This window comes from Falco cherrug, chromosome 17 (genome assembly GCF_023634085.1).
Source record: "Falco cherrug isolate bFalChe1 chromosome 17, bFalChe1.pri, whole genome shotgun sequence".
NCBI lineage: Eukaryota > Metazoa > Chordata > Aves > Falconiformes > Falconidae > Falco > Falco cherrug.
Window position 1 is genome coordinate 7582117 of NC_073713.1, and position 21600 is coordinate 7603716.

Sequence of the window (21600 nt, forward strand, 5' to 3'; positions counted from 1 at the left end):
GCAGAATCTGTAGAGAGCAGATTAATGTTTAAAGGCATTAGCACTGGTCTTTTACCAACATTTATAAATCCGATGGGTGGCAGATTGAGGGCCGATTCCACGTGTTTTTCTTCCTCTTCTATAAAATAATAAATATGGTAAAATAGCTCTCAGAACTGCCTTTATCGCGGGGATGAATCAGGACAGTTGGTGTTGCAGGAGACTTAAAACTTACAAATATGTTGCCCTTTAGGCTAGCGTTCATCATCATGTCTGATCAGGGATCTAGGCGAAAGGCTTTTGTTACAGCATGCCTTTTCATGCTTTCTTGGAAGTACAGGTTGGAAGGAGTTCTCACGTTGGTTGTAACGCCACTGCTGAGATGTCCCCCATCACCACCCGTCTGGGGGTGTGTGTGTGTGGGGTGTGTGTGTGCGTAACTGTCTTTGACAGAACTTGTCTCTGCTCTCTAAAAAATCTGAAGTAGCGGGGCGGGGGGGAACCCTTTAAAGAATATAAAAATATAAAATCAACCTAATCCACAGAGAACTCGTCCTTTTGCATTCAGTGTTTGACGGGTTTGTACACGGAAGGGTGGCGTAGATGTACAAGCTCTTGGTTGTTCAAACTGGTGAATATTTTACCTTCTCATTTTATGTGACGGTAAACACTTTGGATAAAAGTTCCGCAGGTGTTTTATTGAAGGCTTACAAAATAACTTCTGTGTATAATGCGGCAAGTAAAGTGTTGTAATTTAAAGCTGACTGCATGCTGTCTTAGCCAAAGAATGGGAATTGGCCAGAATACCCCAAGAAAAATATTGTATTCCAATTTATTATTTATTATCCCCTTGTGCTTCAGGACATTTTCTACAGGTTTGCACATTTGTTATTAATTTTGTCATTTACTTCTTGCCTATTGCAGTGGCGGAACTAAAGATTTCAGAAAGGCTTTAACTTATGTGTGCAGGCAGTTAAGGGAGATCCATTCTTTAGGAAAGAGATCAGGCTGATGTTGATCAAAATTCATCTCGGGTGCATTATGGAAATAAAGATTTCTTGGATTTAAAAGAGATTATTAAGCGGCACGTTGTGACAGCTGCTACTGACAGTAAAAAATAAAAAAGGATGTTAAAAAGTCTGCAAGAAACGGGTTACAGGTATGGATATAAGACATATCTGCTCATTAGAGTAAAGTGAAACCCATCATCTGACTTGCAGCAGTTTTCCTCGTTACTGGAAGAGCCCGTCATTCTGTCGTGTACCGGCAGGCGCTGGGGGCTCTGGGCGTTGTGCCTTGAGCAGGTGCTGCGGCATGTAAGCCGGCACCGAAGCAGACTGTAGTAGTGACGGCACCTGCACAAAGCGCTTGGAGATGACAGAGCATCTCGGAGGTGAAGGATGGGGGTGGCTGGTACCCCTGCAAGTGCTGCCGGCCGTGGGGGAGGCGCCGAGGGAAGGTGCCCCGCGCAGCCTGGTGCACGCCTGTGGCCGCACAGGTTTGGCGGCAGGGAAGGGTGGAGAGGGAGCAGGTGGGTGAGTTTCCTCCAAAGAAGCGCTTGCCAGGTCAGAGTGTGACCTTGCTAAGCCACAAGCATATGGCTGCTGGCAGCCTGTATCATGCAAACACGGAGGTGGCAGTGGAGGTGACAAACCTGCAAACACGTGTGTCCTTCCCTCCCCGCCTCAGGGTTTTGGCAGAGGCTGCCGCGGCGTTAGCCCCCATGGCAGGGGCAGAAACAAGCGTAAGGCAGCAGGGGCTGCTGAAGAATGTCGTTCTAGTAATGTAAATGTACCTAACATGCTCATTGTCTGTGGAAACTGAATATTTCATCAATGCTTCCTCCTCTTACCTGCAGCAACCTGCTGCACATCAGACTTCAGCTCCTAAAGGAACAAGTTATGACAGAGAGAGGAAATTCCACATGATTTTGAAATTCCAGATTAACAAAGGTCCCCTGCCTTAGATCTAGGTAGTGTGTGTGTCCTTGATAGCGATGCAGCTGGAAGATAAAATGCAGATAAGGAATTCTGTATTAGGGCAACATTAATAATAAATGAGTGTTGATCCTAATTGAGCGTTATTTAAACACGCTGAATGGAGGCAGCAGTCTGCTGGGACCATCTTATGTTGTCAAACGACTTCTCCCTCACCAACGCTGCTTCCAAGTAGTGGTAGGGAGACCGAAGTGTTGGATTTTAGGTGGTGTCCTTGATGGATGATTGCTTGCAGTGATGGTTGAGTGTAAGGAGGAACAGGAGTGAAAGGTTCCTGCCTTGTATTTCTTCCAAGGCTGCGTTCAGCTTTGCCCTTCTCTGTGCTTTTTCTTGCTGCTCCACGCTTTTCCTCGCTTCTTCCTTTTGGTGTCCCCCTGACAGCCATCTCTCGGGGGGTGAGTTCCTCATCCTGCCTCCCTCCTTCAAACCCTTCCACAAAAAGATCTTCCTGCGTAGGGCTGCCAGGGATTGGTGCGCACACCAATGTCCTTCAGATGATGCTCTGACAAACCTCTGACCTTATGAGAGCAAGCCAAGTCTTTTAATAAGTGACCTTTTATTGTCTTGGCAGTGGACTGTTGACTTCCAGAATAAAAGCAAGAGATCAGCTGCGTCTGTTTCTTGAAAGCTTTTCTTCTGGAAAGTTGAGTTAAACTCTTTGAGCATCCGTACACAGATAGGTATATATATGTATAAATAAAATAAAGAGCAGCAAGTAGCATCATCTTTTATTTAAGAACTGCCCAATGGGTGAAGAAAATAGTTCTAAAACAGGCATACAGATTTCCAACTTAGCCGTGGCAGCAGAACGTGAGAATTGTGCTTTTAGACAAGAGAAGCTTCATTGTGGGGAGCATGACTCATAGGATTCTTACTTCAAATGGTCCAAACCCGTTAACTTGAAACACGATTGTATTCTGAAAGACCAGATTTCTGGCAATTGTCATAAATTGCTTTCCATCTCAATGTTTGGTTAGTAATGTGGAATAAAAACCTGAGTTCTGCAGCACAACAGGCTTTGCTGCAAAACCCCGTACTAACGCTGCAAGCCATGCTGAATTCCCCCCCGCCTGGTTCCAGGGAGCATCGTTTGCTGTGTTCCCCTCCCCGCACCACCCCCAAGTCAGTGACAGATAAGATCGGTATTGATCCTCGGCATCCGCCAACGGTAACCTTTGAAGGGACAGGTAGTGTATGACTGTGGAATTTTATCTATCAATATCTGGGTAATAGAAAGACAAGCATGACATTTAATCCCAACCCGGGTGACAGATCATAAATCTGCGCTGGTGTGGTTACTGGCAGGGGCAGGGGCGCGAGGGGAGGGGGCGCCGATGGCCGCCAGGAAGTCAGGAACCACTGTGGGCTGAGAAACCTTTCGGCCAAAAGCTCTTACGTAGGTTTTCATCGTAGAAAAAAAGGCTTTTATTCCTCAGGTCAAAAGAAATGTTTTAATTCAGTTGTTATGTGGGATGCGGGCTGCCTGGCCAGCCCTTGCCAGGCTGTACGGCACACGCACGCGGAGCCCTCGTTAGCGCACTGTCTGTAACGAATGCGGTGAACGCCTGGATTTGGAGGGTTGCCGCCGCAGAGAGCTCCGTGGGATGTGGGGCACCCGCAGCGCCCAGCAGCCCCCGAGACCCTGACACCAAGCATTTTAACAATTCAGGGGGAGCACGGTGCAGCAGAGGAGCCGCTCTCCTCTGGGCTCGGTACCCGGCCGCCGCCTTCCGCAGCATGTCACAGCCGTTTTCCGTCTCTGTACCATCTTGGTTACAGACCGGTAGCAGGAATTCCCTGATGCCGTTTCATCACGCAGAAGTTCTTACACATTCAAAGCAAACACAGTCTCTGGTGTCAATTCAGAGCTGTTGTCATTTTTTATTCTTACTCTTTAAGCAACAAGAGCCATAAAAGAGGCTGTAGCATATTTTTTTTTCCTCCAGAAATTTAATAGCTGTGCACAACTTGCTGGAATTTGCAGTATATTTTTCTGAAGTGTATGTTTCATAACATAAATGTGCTCCTCACAGTAAGTAATTTTTAGCACAACCTTGCATGTTCTCCCTGAAACACGGAGAGTAGTTCAGCAGGAAGCGTGAGCTGTTGCTCCGCGAGAGCTGGTGGAAGGAGTCGTCTGCCTCACGAGGTGCCCGGCTGCTGAAAGGTGCTGAAAGTGTTCACACGTGCGCACGCTTGCTAAAATATGTACTGAGAAAGAGGGGGAACAGGTCCGTGCAATTACAGAGGTCGCAATAAGGCCTGTGACAAGAAGATGAAATAGCTGGCGCTGAGGATGCTGAGCAGCAGGGGTGGTTTCAACTCTTGATGTCAGGGAAGCTCACAGAAATTGGCTGTGAAGAGCAGAACCCCTGTGGCAGCCAGTCCTGCTCACGGGATCACCAGTGGGGATCCACTTGGATTGTGCAACCAGTCGTCCAGAAGCACATGCAAGTTCCTCACCCGAGGTGTGATGGTGAAGCTGGTGGGACAAGCAGCTGCCTTCAGGGGAGAGCATCTTCCAGCACCCCTGCTTCTGGGGACGTGTGGCGAGGGCATTGCTGATCTTTGCTGCTGTGGTCACGTAGCATGAAGCTCTAATCTGGTGCCTCCATCTCTTTTTCCACTTCCTCTTTGGAGAAATGAGAAACTCTGCACAAAATTGTTCTCTGCTAGGAAAGCAGAAGCGTTCTGTGTTGCCAGGGAGTGGTTCTCGCCTTGGCAATGCGCTGCAGTGGTGGACAGCGATACCTGGATTTTACAGATCCACGATGTTAACATTTTGGGAATAGTTCCTGTGAATGTTAATTGCACCCACCCCTCTTTTTTTTTTTTTTTCTTTTTTTTTTTCTTTCTTCTTTTGTTCCACCCCCCCCCCCCCCCCGTAAATGGGAACTGATGCTAACTAACATCATCATCAGGTGGTACCAACACTGGTAGCAGCAGAATCATCATCAGTGTCCTTTCTCAAAGCAATTCCTTTAAACCTGGCTGCAGCGGTGGAGAAAGAGTAACACACCTTAAATCTGAAAGTAAAAATACTAGTACAAGACGAGCGTTACCGTGTCAGTTTGCGGTGGTCTCTGCTTCAGAGTGAGAAGCAGAGCTGTGATACCCCCTGTGCTTCATGGCGCTTGGGCAAGGGCTGCTCAGTCTGGCTCTGAGGCGGCACTGCCACCGCCTTGCTGGAAAGTAGCTGCCGCTCTTGCTACTCAGTAAATAGGGATTTTCATGGTCAAAACTCAATAGCAGCGTACTAGAGGTTGCAGACTGCACAGCAGAACAAACTTGAAAAGGAGATTTTTCTAGAAGTCTATTTGTTTGTCACAGTTGCTTCTTTTTGAAGAGCTTTCTGCCCTGGGAAGCGGAGTTGCATCTTGGCCACACTGAGTGTGTTGCTGGCCACAGAGATGATGTTGAAGAGGCAATAGGAGCTACTTGAATGCAGGAAGATCTCGGAGATGCTTGACTCGGGGGTCACAAAACCGGTAATTAGATCTTGTTAAAGGAGAAAGTTGCCATTCCAAAGTGCTAGTCATAAATCTTGCGGAAAACAAAATTTTCCCCTTAAGGGTGAAGGATCAAATTAAAAGAAGACTTGTTCAAAGAGCTCACACGTGGCTCCTGACTCCATGGCATCGGGGCGTTTCCGTTAGGAATTACGCATGGGTGTACGTAACAGCAGGCCACTTTTTCTCCTGCCTTCCCTTCGCCCTAAAGTTTTTGCAATGAGTTCTTTTTATGCAAACAGGTGACAACATCCCTATCTCTGTGTACTTGAAATACGTGTCGGTGAATGCAGACTGGTGTTTTTAAGCATTATGGTCTGGACCAGTTCCTTTCCATCGCTGCCGGTACAGGACCTGTTCAGCTGCAGCAGCGCTCGTCTGTGATGAAAGCCACGCTGTGTGCTTGCGTGCTTACGTGTGTTTTGTAGGCAGCCGGATCTAAAATTGTTACCGTTCTTTTGCCTGTGAAAAGATGTCATGAAGTTAACGCCGTAGGATGCGATTGCCGTTTCTTGCCAGAAAAATTAGCATGGATTGTCCATTCTTCTCAAAAGTTCAAGTGTGATGACTGTAGTTTTTTTGAAGTCTCAGGATTCCAAGACCAGATGCACCGAGCTCCAGCAGCTTCTTCCAGCGAGGCATTGTCAGTTCTCTTCTCCCTCCTTGTAGCAAATCTGCAGAGAAATTAGATGGCGATTTGATTTCCTCCTTTTCCCCACTCGAAAAGGTTCCTGTATCTGATCACAACAAAAAGTCTCTTTGGATCCTGTAGCCTTCCCAAAAAGACGGTTCGTGATGTTTATTTTAAAGGGATGTTATCTCCATGATGGATGGAGGGAGTGTATGAACTGCTCCGTGAGAGAAGTAACAACGAGAAAAGGTCCTGGTGTAGGTGGATTGGTAGGTGTTTGTAAAACCTGCTTGATGTTTATCTCAGCTTTGGCCGGTTATTTAAACATCACATTCCTCTTGGATAGCTGAAACTGATAGATGAGTTTTGACATTCAAATTGCATTAATTCTGTGGATTGATCATCATGTCAGGTTTTTCCTCGAGCACCTGGACAAATAGTTTGTGTATCTGTGTGGGTTGTTTCATTTGACTCAATTTATTAGGAGGGATTTTGTTGACATTTATGGGCTTACATAGTTCAGGTATACTGAAAATTACTCTTCCTTGGAAAACGTTTGTGTCAGTAGCCTGTGGACTGAGTCAGCAGTGCTGCTGCTTGTGATAGAGTACCTGTGGCTCGTGTTGAGTTAGAAATTGAAGGATCGTGCTCACGAGCACGTATTTTTAATCTTTCCCTCTTTCCTTCCTGACACTTAGCTCTATCCTGGTGTGCTACAAGCAGAGAAAGAATTGATTTTAAATGTGACCGCTGCATATAAGCCAAGGTCCCTGGGCTGTGTCCGGCGAAGGGGAACTTGTTTGAAACACAATTTACTTGTCTATGTCTGTCTTTGCAGTCCTGAAAGCAGTTAGACTAAGGCAGAAAGACAAGTGCAATAACCAACTGTATTGGTTCCAGCCAAAGCTGTTCCTCAGGCGTTGCATCCCACCACCTTACCCCTGGCTCCAGCAAGCATAAAATACAATGTCATTTGTTACACTGCACAGAGATATTCCATAAATGAGGCCAGAGAATTGCTTTGGGAGACGCATATTTTTTCCTTCCCCTAGCATTGCAGATCCTAGTTCCAGCTGTTACACTTGCTCCCTGATGTTGTATACTTGCGTTGTGCACATACGGCAGTTCAGCCGGAGGCTGGCTGCGTTCGTGTTCCTTTTCCCCTCCCTCAAATCAGTGCCTCATCCTCAAGGTCAGGATGATCAGGACTCTTGAGTCAGGTGCTGGAGTCTGTCCGTGGTGCGTGTCCCACACTGGGCAGGGGGGTTGTGCTTTGTGTGGGACTTGCCAACAAAAACCTGTTGCCTAGTACGAGGGCAGTGCACAGCGGCGATTACAGCCCGCTCACGTGTAATGGATGGAAGTCTGTCCTGTATCATTCTGTTGGGTGGTTTTTTCCCTGTTGCCTCTACTCAGGCCCTGCCCCCCCCCCCCCCAAAAAAAAAAAAAAAAAAGTATTGCTAATTGGCAGGTGATTTAAAGCTTTCGATAGTAGCTTTCCTTTGCTCCTCTCAACTTCTGCAATTGTACGTTTGGTCCATACCCACCCCTTGTCTTTCCTTTTCTGTTACAATATACTGCAATGCTATAAATGTGTCTACTTTAATGCTTCTCAAAATACTTACTGCCAGTAAATATTTACCAAGAAACTTCCTGAAATGTTGACATGAAGATGGGTCTAAAGAGTTCTCACTTCACGTTGCATTTTTATTTAATTTAGAGTTTGTAATTGATGCTGTTCATGGAAATAACTTTCTTGTCTTGGTAAGTGGGAGCAGATATGAATACAGATACCCAAAAGCGTTAACATGTATGGTCTGGTGCTTTCAGTTAAGCAAGCAAATTTAGGTCAGCAGAGCAAGAGGAGCTTTGCAGCCAACAGCTGGATCAGATGCCCTTTGATTCAGAATAAATACACAAAGTCCGTGAGGCTGAAGAGGTTGGGTGCTTTGGGCCAGAGATTCAGCGTGTCCTTAGGTGCACCCTGCCTGTCATTAACCCCAGGCCCTCGGGGAGAATAAATGCCGCCTTGAGAGGGATCCTGATGCCAGCCTGGACTGAGCTGCTGGACTTCTAAAGCCATCAGTCAGCGGGCTTAATGTAGCAGCATCCCAGCATGAAAAGCTTCAGTGGCTTGAACTTAAAATAATTTATTTCTAAATTACTTCTACTGTAATTCTTATTAATTCAAATAGGCTTCTAAGCTGATGTAAAATTCAGTAAATGCAAGGAACAGTTTAATGAATTGAAAATAGGATTGAGTCTTTTAAAGTAAATGTAAAAAAATACGCTAGCAATAATTGCTTAGATGGAAATCGAATCTTAATAGCTTTGTTAATGATTTGTAGTGAATATTGCGTTTATGAGAACATATCAAGCTGATCCTTGTGCAAGAACCTTGTTTTGAATGGTTTTGATAAAATTATTCCCCAGAAGCAGTTAGTAACATTTAATATTTTTGCTTCCACTGCTTTTGAGATATTTGAATGTCGTTTAAGCTGGAGCCTGACTGTGGCTGTTGCAGATCAGTTCCACGCTGTTCTGACGCGTCCGTCCATGGTTTTTCTTCAGCGAGGCGAGATGCGGCACAGGCGGTTGATGCGGCGCAGGCGTTGGTAGCGTTTGGGCTCTGCACCCTCACTCCATGGGCGACGGGTCTGGGGACCCGTCCCTGAGTGCAGAAGGGCACATGCACGCCTGCGTCCTGGTGCTGCGGGGGGCATCAGGCCAGGCTGGAGTCGCTGGGTCCAGTGCTACCTAACGGGTACAACGATATATTGTCATTCTTTAATGGGTTGTCCTGTCTGCGGTTGTCTTCAGTCAGCTTTGGGTATGGGTCATACCTGGACTGGGTATGAAGTATTCCACCACTCAGACAGTGAGTTTGTTTTGATGAGTAACACGGTTGTGCTCCTCACCTTCCACAGAATCAGAGACTCCTTTAGGTTGGAAAAGACCTTTAAGATTGTCAAGGTCAACCATTAACACAGCACGGCCAAGCCCACCACTAGCCCATGGCCCCAAGTGCCACATCTACACATCTCCTGAATATCTCCAGAGATGGTGACTCCACCACCTCCCGGGGCAGCCTGGTCCAGTGCTTTGATCAAGTAGGTTACATTATTTGACAACCTTGTGTTGTTACTGCAGTTGGAAATGTTCAGGAACACTATGTTAAGGGTACTGGTAGTGTGGTGGGATGGCTGGACCCTCATCTGATCTGAGGGCTTTGAGCATGGTCAGCTTGCCGAGAGGAGAGTAGGAGCCAGGCGGGTGTTGGTGATGGGCTTTTCGTACCTCTTGCAGTGAGCCTGGGAGCTCTTCTCTGGTACGGCTGTTAGCCTGTTTGATAAGAACTTTTCATGTTGCTGTTCAAAGTTCATCAATCTGGAGAAACAAAATTTATACTAAGAGGGCAGAAAAACGTGCCCAGACTTCAAGTCAGTGCCGTGAGGTGTGGAAAGGTGCCTAACAATTTATCAATCTTTTTCTTTCCAAATGATGCAGGCTTTCTGTCAAACATTCATTTCCAAAGCACATCAAATAATAAATGCAAGTCAGAAAGAAAGAAAAATGAAAAGAATGCAGGGCGAGAGAAAAGCTAGAGTACAAATAACATCCCTGGATTTATTGTTTGCAAACTTTCTATCAAAATCTTGTGTGTTTGTTTTTCATGGCTAGCTTGGGAGCTGGACTGCCTCCCTGCCGGCTGCTGTGCAAAGGCAGCAGAAGGCTTCTCCTGGCCACCCAGCCCTTGGCTGCCCACGCACCCTCACCTCGCTTGGCAATTCCCAGTCAAGGTTTCAAAACCTCCCTCGCTTGGCTTTGCCCCCTGGTCCGTCAGACCTGTGTGGTTGGAAAGCAGACCCCAGCTGTTACCAGAAGGACTCGGGTTAGTGCTGCCCTGGCTGGGCTCCCTCGGGTGGGTTCCGCTGGTCTGGCCTCGGCTCCATGCTCCTCCAGCTCACTTCCCAACCTCGACGAGATTCCCAGTAGTTACGGGAAATCTGAAATGCAAAGCACTTTTTTCAGATTCCCCTCCTCTGCATTCTTTAGCATGTGAAGCAAACTTCTCAGCGTGCATGTGATGTAACGATTCGATTCATTAGGAGGAGAGTTTTTGAGGTGATGACCTGTGAATGATTACAAGGCTCTCACAGCATAATTGCATCGAATTCTTTTTTTTTCCCGCCTCTGGACATTAGTAGCACCTACTGATTACACAGAGTGAGTAAAAACTGGTTCCCTAAAGTCTATCTGCACAAGTCAAAGGATAAGTGCTTCTTACAGCGAATTGTTCTTTCAAGGTAATTCAACAAAATTTGTCTGTTGAGAGAGGAAGTGAATTTCTGCCTTTTCCATGCACGTGGCGTGGAACTTGCTCCCCGAGGCTGCTGTGAGTATTAAAGCATGGCGGGGCACGGGGCATCTGTCCCTCATCCTCCGCCTTCGGTCATGCTTCAAAGTGCAGCAGGGAGGACGTGCTGGGATTACATGGCTGCTTTGCAATAAAAAGCGTGTTCCTTGGCGCAGCCGTACAGCGGGCGTTGTGCAAACAGTTGCCCGTGCAGTGGTTCTTGTTCCTCTGTTCCCATCGCAGAGCTCCATGCCAGTTACTCCACTTTAAGTTAGTGGGTGGGCAGTAGTGGGGGCGTGGGGGGGGGGTGTTGTGTTCCCTGGCATGGCTGCTCACCCTGCAGGTAATCACACCCGTTCGGTGAGGTCCACAGCAGCTGCAGCGACAACCAGGTGTGGCTGTGCACAGTCTGTTCGCTTGGTTAGTGGGGTAAAAGGGTGGGGGTCCCGGTTCCATGTGACCCCGTCAGACTCACCAGCGGGGATTCCTCCATTGCCTGCCCGAGGCTTGTTCCCCCTGCAGAAGACACGAGTCCTTCCTCAGTTAAGCTGGTCGGACGAAAATTCCAAGATCGTTTCTGCAGAGGGGCCACCGGGCATGTTGTACAGGAGCGCTGGGTGTGTGGCTGTGGTGGAACTTTTCCTTCCCACGTGGACCATGCTGACGTTCCTTCTGTGTTTGCTCTCTCCTGAAGGTGATGGTCAGAATTTGGTGACAGAAGACGTGACGGTGGTGGAGGGAGACGTCGCCACCATCAGCTGCCGCGTCAAGAACAGCGACGACTCGGTGATTCAGCTCCTGAATCCCAACAGACAAACGATTTATTTCCGAGATTTCAGACGTAAGTTTTATCTTTCCTTGTCTGATAATTTTTCCTGTGCCTTGCTCGTGCTCAAGAGAAAGCATCTGCAGAGTTCTCTTCTTTTAATGTAATGCTAGACACTTAAAGCTTAGTCAGTTCTTTGGAGGGTAGATGAGACAGGCAATCATAATCTTTCTCCTTAATGGAAACCTTGACGGTCCCCTTTAAAAGTCAGACCATCTTACTTTGCAATAGGAATTGATTGTAGTAATTCAGGGTGAATTGCAATTGAGTGCCAAATATTTAGCTGACACAAACAAATTGAATAGGGCAACAGCGAGAAAGCACAATGTTCTCAGAGGTAATCTGTTTGGTTCAAAGACTGAAAATTTCAAGACAATCTATGCTTCTGTGTAACCAAAACAAACTCTGCCTTCACTGCCGGGTCCAGTGGATGAGCCTGGCTTTGTTTCCTGCTGCGACAGTGCCACAAAGCCTGGTGGCTGCAGTGAAATGCTTTAAACTGCGTCTGTGTTGCTGCGGAGACGGGACGCAGCGGTACGTTGTGCCCCACGCTGCAGACACATGTGGCCAGCCGTGATCTCTTCCAAGGTGTTGTCCGATCTAAGGGTGCAGGCGTGCAGGGCTGGCTCGCCCTACTGGCATCACTGTCCACGGAACTTGTGTTCGGCTGGTGAGACTTTAAATGCTCTGTTTCCAAATATTTAACAGAATTTGGGCAGCTGTTACTGGCCAGGAAACAGATTTTGAACTGTACTTTTCCCAGTTCTTTTATCTTTCACACTGTCCCTAGTCCACTGACCGCATATGGTCAGTAGCGGGTCCACATAGAGGTGAATTCTCCCAACAAGCGTTTTACCTGCGCATCCCTCAGCCATTTGATTTGATGCTGCGCCTGGTGGTTTGCTTACATTGATTCTTTGTAATGACCTGAGAACAGCAGTATGTTAGAGGCCCCGACTCAAAGGTAAGGAGCAGGGTGGAGGCTGCAGGCAGGAGGCCGCCAGGGGCTTGTCTAGGTGCTGCTGCTGTTTTGTATAGACCTTTGGCTTTGCTGCGGTGTGATAGGGGACGCCGAGTCTCTCGCTGCAGTCACTAAGGATGTGCTTGCTCCGCAGCGCTGAAGGACAGCAGGTTCCAGCTGGTGAACTTCTCCAACAGCGAGCTCCGAGTGTCCTTGACAAATGTCTCCATTTCCGATGAAGGAAGGTACTTCTGCCAGCTCTACACTGATCCCCCCCAGGAAATTTATACCACGATTACAGTGCTCGGTAAGGACCTGATAGGTGCTTGCGGTGAACATTGCAATCCCTGGCCGCACAGGGTCAGCGGGTTGGGTCTCCGCATAGCATTCCGAGAGCTCCAGCCACCCAGAGACAGCTGCAGCTCTCCAGTGACGAAACGCAGCGAGGGTTTGACCATGGGGTGCTCTCCCGCTGGAGGCTGGCTCAGCTCTTCAGCAGCTCAGTGCAGCTTGGGGCTGGGACCTGCAGGCACAAGATTTCCAAGGGCTGCCAGCAAACACCAAGCAGGTTGTCCGGTGGCGTGCCGTGGCCCTCGCATCGCCAGGGATCCTGGTTGCACCCTGAGCCGCTCTTTGTAGGTAACGTCGTATTCAGTGTGATTCTTGGTTCTTCCCCTCCCCGTTTGCCAGCAGTTGTTGGCCTCAAAGTCTGAGCAGAGGTGTAAGCGTGAGGTGTCCCTGCTTCTAAGCCTCTCTTCTGCTCGGGCAGGTCACTTGGGAAGGCTGCAAGGAGTTTCCTGCCGTTTAGGGAGCGGGGTTTCATACTGGCCTTGGTCTGCGGGCAGCCCAAGCGTGAGGGTTCGTGCTGCAGTGCTCTGTAAGGGTGCCCCGCGAACCCTTTTGCTTTTCAGCCAGTCTGGACCTGCTGGCATCCCAGAAGGAACGGCTGTCCGGCCCGAGGCTGGGCAGAACGGCACGAGCAGTGTGAGACCAGCCCTTCCCCGCCTCGTGTCGATTTTCTTTGGGGCGAGAGAAGGTGTGTTTCCTAGGAAGAAGGGAAGATAACTTGCAGCGGTTGTGTTTTGCTTGGTGAAGAGAGCAAGAAGGTGTCCAGAGAGTAGAAGCTGTAGAAAATGTCTTTCAGTAGTCATCTGATATGCAGAGGGAAAATAAATCAACATGAATGCTTCGTAGCATGGTCAAACTGCTCACCTTACGAATTTTGTGTTTTCAGTAATCAGAAGACTCTGATCACATACTGAATCTTTTCTTCCAGAGCTTGAGGATGTGAGAGATTACATTTTAATGACGAATGACAGCATCTTTGCCCATCTGTGATACTCCTTACAGGCAAATATTACCAATAGCATCGTGGCAAAGCTCCTGCCGTTGTGTAGATGCATACGTTTTTGCACGTTTGTCAGTTGACTTACGTATTTGGTGAGGTCTTGAGTTCACCTAATGGGAAGCGATGCCTTCCTATTAATTTCAGCAAAATTCTGTTTTTGCATGGGAAAGAATGCAAGGTCTCTCACTTGACATCCTAAGTTTGTTCATTCGCTTCGAAGTCACTGTTTGCAGCGCTGAAGTGAATTCTGCCTGCTCCACTCTGCCCCCCAGGTCCACGCAGGCGCGGTACTGCTGAGCTCTTGCCCCCACTCCCTCGGGCGCTGTGCAGCCGCCAGACCGGTGCGGTTACCGGTAACGGCAGCTCGTGCTGCCAGAGCCATTCCTGATTAGCAGCAGCTTTTAAGACTATTAATAGGAGAACCTGGATCACAGAGGGCAACTTCATGTAAGATCTCGCTCGCTGATTAGCTTAAATCTTCCTTCTTTTATTTAATGAGATTTGTTTCTTAGGTTTTATACGTTGTTTAATGATGTTTATAAGCAGTTCTGCTAGAGCTATTACGTTTATCAACATCTTCAAAGTTTTAGTGCATGTCCCAGCATTCACAGGAGTAGGAAACTCTGCCAGCTCTTCTCTCTAATCATGCACATGTAAGAATAGTTTGTCTGATTTCATGTCCCTGCTAACGATGCTAAGAAGGTGTTTGAAATAACAGCTTCATTTATTCCCCCGTAAGCCAGCACTGCATGTCTTTCAAGTGGGAGACAAAATGCAGTCTTTTTGTCATTTTGTTTTGGTTTTTTTTTTAAAAACATGACCTGTGCTTCAGAATTCAGGAGGAAGTCTGTTTTCTTGCCTCGGACTTCAGCTCTTCTTGAGGAGGATTTTCAGCGTGGCCGGCGTGTGCCTGCCCTAAAGCAGCGGCTGTTTTCTCCACCTTTATCACACGCTTGGGCCAAAGCTGAGTTCACAGAGCAGGCAGCGCAGGTGAATTTGGGTTATTAGAAGACTAAGGAGGGGACTTTTCATCATAGCTAGCCTTGGTGCAGAGAGATTGTGTACCACAACGCCGCAGATGACATGTCTTTCCCATCTTCCATATTAGTGACTCCCTAATTAGGAGCAAAAATGAGCAGGGGCAGGGGAGTCAGAGTGCGGCTGCCCCCCCAGGAACACTTTCCCCACCACAGATCTCGTGGTCGTCACTTGGACTTCAATATATCATAAGCACTGTCCAAGAGTAGTTTTGCTCGTCTGCTTCCAATGATGCTCGCTTGGGAGAGCCAAGGCAGAGCTGAGTTCCGAGGCATCATTTCTGTAGTCGGTATTGGGAGAGAGCTTTGTGCTTCCTTCCCCCCGCCTTGGCAGCATGCTCCCCCCACCGCTCTCCCGTGTGCTTTAATGTCTTCTGTGACATGATATGTAGATTTATTCATGCTTAATTGGAACATGTGAAAATCTCAACTATGAGGCCCGTTCTGTTCTTTTTAGAGAAAAGCCACAAGTGACTAATTAGTCCATTTGATCATCTGGATGGTATTTATACATATTTGTTCTTCATTAGCTCAAAAACGTGTTAGTCACATTTGAACTATGCAGTTGCTTAATCATATTGATCAGAGCAAAGTTGAGGTTCCTTTGGAAGTTTTGGGTTTTTTCTGAAACTGCAACTCTCTGCTGTACGGACTCTTGATGTTCATTTTTTTCCCTGGTTTTTGCCTCATTACCGGTGCTTTCACAGGGAAGAGATTCCTTGTTCCTGTGTTGTGATTTTGAAGCTAGTTTGTCAGATTTCTGGATTGTGCTGCAGTGGTCGTTACCCCCTGAAGTTACAGCCTGTTTCTCAGTATTACTCAATTATTTTTCATTCAGCATAATCTTCCAGCTTGATGTCTTCTCCTGTAGAAGGTGCATGTCCAGGGAGGGGGGCAAGTCTCCCTCCTGCAGGAATTGCCCTGCGCTGTGAGCGCCTGTCGCTGGCTGCAGAGCCGGCTCTTCTCTTGGGGATGCTTTTGCACTTGGTTTGTGGTGGGGTGATGGGGAGGCAGCATTGTTCCAAAGGTGGTGGCGTTCCACGTCGAGCTCGTGCTTGGCGGCTTTTGGAGCATCTTCAGTGAGCTTGATGTTTGCTGGCCTGCTTCCACTCCTTACGGCTGAGGCTTGAAGCTGAACAGCAGGAGAGAAAAATTGCCTTGCGAGGTTAGAGGCACGGTAAGAAATTCACTTCCAAATGTCAGCTTTTGTGTTTCCTCTCCTTGTCAGAAGCAGTCAAGAAATGTGCACGGAGTCAAGCTGTATTTTTTAAATAGTAATGCACACAAATGCGTAGCGCAGAAGACTAAAGCTTTTCCTTGGAATGGTGCCTGCCTGGGAGAGAGAACAGAAAGTTACAAATTTGATAAGTAATAATTTGCGAAACTACAATGATTATTAGGTGGAGAGTGAAAGCGCTTAACGCCGATTACTGTGAAACTGCCTATCAAAGGATTTGATCAATTGAAAGATCAAATAAATCCTGGTTGCGAAGTTTCCTTTAGTAGATTTTATGGGTATTCCTGAAGGTTTTGTCTTGCATTAGTGATCAACAAATGGGTTTCTTCATCGCATATGTGTTGTGTTGTCTTTTCCATTTGTAGTCCCGCCACGCAATTTGGTAATTGATATCCAGAAAGAAATCGCCGTTGAGGGAGAAGAGATCGAGCTGAACTGCACTGCCATGGCCAGCAGACCAGCCACCACCATCAGATGGTTCAAAGGAAACAAAGAGCTAACCGGTAGACATGTCCTCTCAGTCACTTGCTTTTCTAGGCGAGCTGAAATGATTTATGTAATGCTGGGTATTTGTTCTCTGTTGCCACTTTAAGGGAAGGGGTGGAAATATTATTTAAAAAAGAAAAGAAAAAAAAAAAAGTAGAGTGAGCTGCTTTAAGTGTCAGCTCAAGAGCAAAGGAATATGTGGGCAGACAGATTATTCTCTAACACAGAAGGGCTGAACTCCGTTTGGTCCTCTGCCTACCTGCCAGGCTCCAGTACAGGGTTCTGGAGTTTTTCTGTAAGTGCAGGTGACCTTGAGGAGCCCCAGCGCTGTGCGCTGAATTTATTTCTGCAGTGGTTTATGTAGCCTTCTGCCCTGCTTTAGGTACGAGTAGGATCATCTGCGCTTTGGGCTATAAAGATTTTCATTTCACCTTCATGTCTAGCTCTCTTGTTTATAGAGCGTTTTCTCTGTGTTCGCTTGAATATTCATGTAAGATGGGTTTCTGTGACTCCCTGAAGTCTGGTTGCTCCTGGTATTTGCACATTCAAGTCACTGACTCTGATTGCATGTGACGTGTTGTTAGTTTAAGTCTGCATGTAGATGTGAGCCCGGTTGACAACACTTTTGTGCTTTACCCAGTCTGAGACACTGAAGGGCTCTCCGCAGAAGTCCAGACTCATTACTTCAAATCCACCCCCCTACAAGGGCAAGATGAAAACCTCCCTTTAAATCCAACACCTACGAGCATCCGAGTGGGGCGCATGCTGAGAGTATGCTGATAAAGGCGGAATGCAAACCTGCTGCCACGTGAAGTGGTACCCCGCTGGCTCCCAGCACCACTTGTCATCAGCATGGTGTGCAGATCTTCCAGTGATCATCCCTGTCGGGTTCCCTTCCCCGTTCTGGCAGGCAGCAGTGCAGTAGTACCTGACCCTTCATGCTTGACCTGTCCAGCTTCTTGATTGAGTTTTCTTGTGTTGGCAATTGAATCCCGGCTTTCCTTTCTCTTTGAAGACTGCTGAGCTGAGTAGTAGCTTCTTGCAGTACCCGCTCACCCTGCTGATTCTTTGGATTTTTTTTATTTTTTTTTTTTCAGAGAAGTAGGGAAACTAAAATACTTGGTGGTAGTTGTGAGTAGCAGGAACGTGCATCTTTGCCGACCAGAAAGCCTTTCCTCTAAATATCAAAGGGCATCACTTTCTGCATCGGTCCTCTGTTTTGCTTCAATATATTATACAGAAATACCTCGTGTTTGAAAGACCTCTGCTAGAAAAGTTGCTATTAACGTTTTGACTGTGAATTCTTCAATAAAAAGCCACAGATAAGAGTATTTGAAAACGAAGCAGAGGTGCATTGCCAGCAAGCACTTGCTGAGTTCCTGAAAAAATCCTTTCTCTCCTGTCTTGCCCGTTCTCCCTCCTGGTTTCGGTGCCGTGCGTTACGGCATCCTTCAGGCAGCCAGTCCCGGCTGTGCTTTGCTGCAGCCACCACTGTTCTCTCCTTCCAGTCCAGCACTGCTGAAATGCTTCAGCATATCAATACTACTTTTAATTAAGTTAATCTGTGTAATCACTTTTCTAGCTAATTGTTGATTCGGAGGTGGGAGGGGATTTGTAGCTCATTGATTTAAGAGTTTGGGATTTGGGGGCAGCGTAAGGGGATTGTTAATCGTTGCAGTGAGGCAGCGTGGACTGGAGTTGGCAGCAACCTCACAGAGGTGCGCTGCTTCATGCACACATACCCCCTTCCCCACAACCTCAGTGGCTGCCGAGCGGGGACGGTTATTGAGGGGGGACCTCTCCACCGAGATGGGGGAGGTGAGCTGGGTACCGTTGACGCTCCCTCCCGTGACCACGTCCCGTGCTCTGCCCTCTCCCTGGCAGGCAAGTCAGAGGTGGAGCAGTGGTCCGACATGTACACGGTGACCAGCCAGCTGCTGCTGAAGGTGGGACGGGAAGACGACGGGGTCCCTGTCATCTGCTTAGTGGATCACCCTGCTGTCAAAGACTTGCAGACGCAGCGTTACCTAGAAGTCATGTGTGAGTAGCGGAACTTTTAAATTTCTTAACGTTATAAAATGGCTCACTTACGGGTTGGGGGAACTGTTCGCCACATGATAAAACTACAACATAAGTGAGGTTTATATCCTGTTATTTAAAAATTGCAAGTTTTGGGTACCACTTCATGGGCTAAGCCATGACTTTTCCTAGCCTTTCTGTGATGCGATAAATACACACCTTCATTCTCTGAAGAAGTAACTTTCTGTCCACAGAATGTGCGCTGTCAAAGGTTCCTGGCTGGGCTCTATAATTGTCAAAACAGATTAAATCTGAGTATTCTTCTTTTAGCAACCTACTTACCTGTTTGAAAAGTGCTTCACTACTGCCACATCAAAGCGACTGGCCACCATTGCGACTTTACGGACAAAAACTTGGTGTTGCGCAAAGAAACTCAGTATTGTGCGTTGTGAACATACAGCACCAGCTGCTTCTCTGCAGCAGAGTAACATGAATTATGTGAAATCTGTAGTAACACCGCTGATGAAAGCCAGCCTATTTTCTGTAATGCTTTGAGCATGTTCGGTGTTAACACATTTCACTTCGTTTAGGAGCTGCGCTACTGTATGTGATGTTGGCAAGTTTTATGAGCAGATACCTGAAAATACCTGTGGTGCCAAACACAGAGGTGCCCGACTTCCAGCTGGTGGAGGTGACAGAGCTGCTGTAGATGCACACCTCTGCACAGCAAATGGCTTGCAAAAGCCAGGTCAGACAGTCCTCATGGTGAGGCTGGAGTGCCTCAGAAAACCGGGGTGCTAGGATGGTTCAGGGTGCTTGTTTTTGTAAGTGTGCTTCAACTACAACATTACGTTAAAAGGAGAAGAGGAAGTTTTGTATTAATTTTATTTCATCTGCTTCATTATGTAGTTTCATTATGAACATCTTGGTTACAATTCTTGTATCTCTGAAACTAGCGGGAAACGATGTTCCCATAATGAGGAAAACAGAAATGATCAGATACTACCTAAATTGGCAGATACTAGATTTCTTGCAACTGTGCTAATGCGTAATTCATTTATGCAAACTTAATGTCCATTAACATTTCTTGTAGAGCTCCATTAGCTTTAATAATACATTAGCACCTTTGTGAGGCTTGATCAAATACTTAACAGGGGGGAAGGAAAAAAAAAATAATAATCCATCTCCCCTACCATGCAGAGGCATTGAAATCGCACCAGGTTTCTTCCCCTTCGGCGAAAGGGCTTCAGGTGGTCTTCAGGCTTCCTTTCAGAAATGCCTCTGAAATCCTGGTCATTTGATGGGGTAGGAGAGGGCCACTGTTTCCGCAAAAAAATTAACATTTTTGCCATTCTTAAATAATCTGTAAATTTTTAAATCATTTTCTAAATTCCTCAAACCCCTTCTTGACTACTTTCGTTTGCAACCTTTACAAGGCTCCCCATGCAGTGAAGGCAAAGCAGGTAAAAAACTGCTGTTACTTGGGTGTCCCACGGGATGCATGCCATCTTCGGCTGATGTGCTGGAGGCTGCTCTGGCATCCCTTGGGCAGGTTTCTGCCCTTAGCGCTGATTTTAGCCTCCCCTTGGGTTGTTCTGGAGCTGCTTGTCGGAATGGAGCTAGCGCAGAGCCTCCTCGGAAGGGAACGGGGATGAGTGGGAGAAAGGCTTTTGGACTGGGTTCGTTTTGTGTTCTGGTCTGAATTAAACTCCGAGCTTGTTAAAAGTAATTATGTTTATATATGGGGACTTGACCCACGGTAGTCCAGTCGGTTCCTTCGGTGGGCAGCAGCAGATGGCTTGAGAGAGGAGTACCAGCAGAAGAACATGTCGTGCATCATAACCTTGCGGCTCCCAGCAATTAGCAGCTTCGGGACTTCATGTGCTGGAATGCAGCCAGGCATTTGCATTTAATACCTGCTGTTGGACCTGAACTTAGGGTAGAAGAGGCAGTTGCAGAGCAAACTTTTACCCTTGAGCTTCTCCTGCTTTAAGCTGATGACTTGTTGGCTGATGGGAGAGCAGGAGCGGGAGGAAGGTCCTCTGCTCTTGGCAGACAGACAGACAGATCAGAGCTCCCGTGGACATGGGCTTGGCCTCTCAGGGAACTTCGTCTCCTAGAATCAAGTTAACCGGTACATTCTCAATCGCTTTTTAGATACAGGATTTGCAGCCAGAGGAAAGGACTCCACCTGACTGCTGTTTGTGCTTCCACTGACGGTGATGGTACCCTGCAGGCACACCAGCTGCCCAGTCTCCAAGGCGGTAGCAGTCGTGGTGTTCATCCCACGCTCGCATGTGTGGATGCTGCTGCTCCTGTTGCAGCCGGAGAGGTGTTGCTCCAGATCACTTGGCGGTCTTGCTGGTTGAAGCCTCTGCTGTTAGGTTCTCTCCCCGTTAAGTCCTGCGTGTTCCCACCAAGGGCACAGCAGATCTGCCTCTTTGGAACGTCAGTAAGGCACAGGAAAATATTTTTCTCAGCAAACTTTGTATTCCTCTGCACTTAACATATTCAACTCCAGCATGAAATGCGTTGGGGAAGGACAGGAGGAGGATGGATGGGGCCCTCTCAGATGAGGTATTTCTGGTCTGACTAAATTTCAGAGTACGGAGCGATTAAATTTTCTAAGATGCAAACTCAAAAGTTGTGGGCTGGGGTTTTTTAGTTTGTTTGGTTTTGGTTTTTTCTTTTCAAGGATAAAAGCAAGCAGAAAACAAAAATCCTGTGTAGTTTGCGAAGTGGGGAAGGGAGGGGGTGGGACATTTGTCATCACAGGATATATTTTTTTCCGTCTTACTGAAGCTGTGACCTGCTGAAGAGAGCAGGCCCTGAGCCACATGCCATTTGCGCCCTTCAGAGGAGAGTGAGGTGTTTCCCGAGGTGACTCCCACACAGTCCAGCCGTTTTCCAGGGACACACCACTGTGGTTCTTCACGTGCTGCTCGGGGGCTGCACCCCCGGGAGAGCTGGGGCAGGTGCGGGGTGGCGGATGGCAGGAAGGAGGAGGGAGGTGTTTCTTCCCCCAGGCTTCCTTCCTTCTCCTTTGTAAATATTTATCTTTTCTCTTTTTAAGGTGATTTTCTTAAAGCTAGGTATCTTAGCTGCCTTTTGGTAGATGAGGACCTTAAGGGTCGTTGCCAATCCGGAGCATTTGGACTTCGGCTTATTTGGAGGTGTCACCCGGAATGTGTGGGGTTTTTTTATTGAAACATT

At 47.4% G+C, this 21600-nt stretch overlaps 1 protein-coding gene across 11 annotated transcripts in view; it reads left to right on the forward strand.

Annotated features, from left to right (window-relative positions):
- CADM1 (cell adhesion molecule 1) overlaps positions 1-21600 on the forward strand; it is a 170454-nt gene that overhangs the window by 104291 nt on the left and 44563 nt on the right. For all 11 annotated transcript variants that reach the window (XM_055728492.1, XM_055728488.1, XM_055728490.1 and 8 more), the window contains exons 2-5: positions 11168-11314; positions 12415-12567; positions 16248-16385; positions 18253-18408. In XM_055728492.1, coding sequence (XP_055584467.1) covers positions 11168-11314; positions 12415-12567; positions 16248-16385; positions 18253-18408 — 594 coding nt within the window. The remainder of the gene's footprint in view (positions 1-11167; positions 11315-12414; positions 12568-16247; positions 16386-18252; positions 18409-21600) is intronic.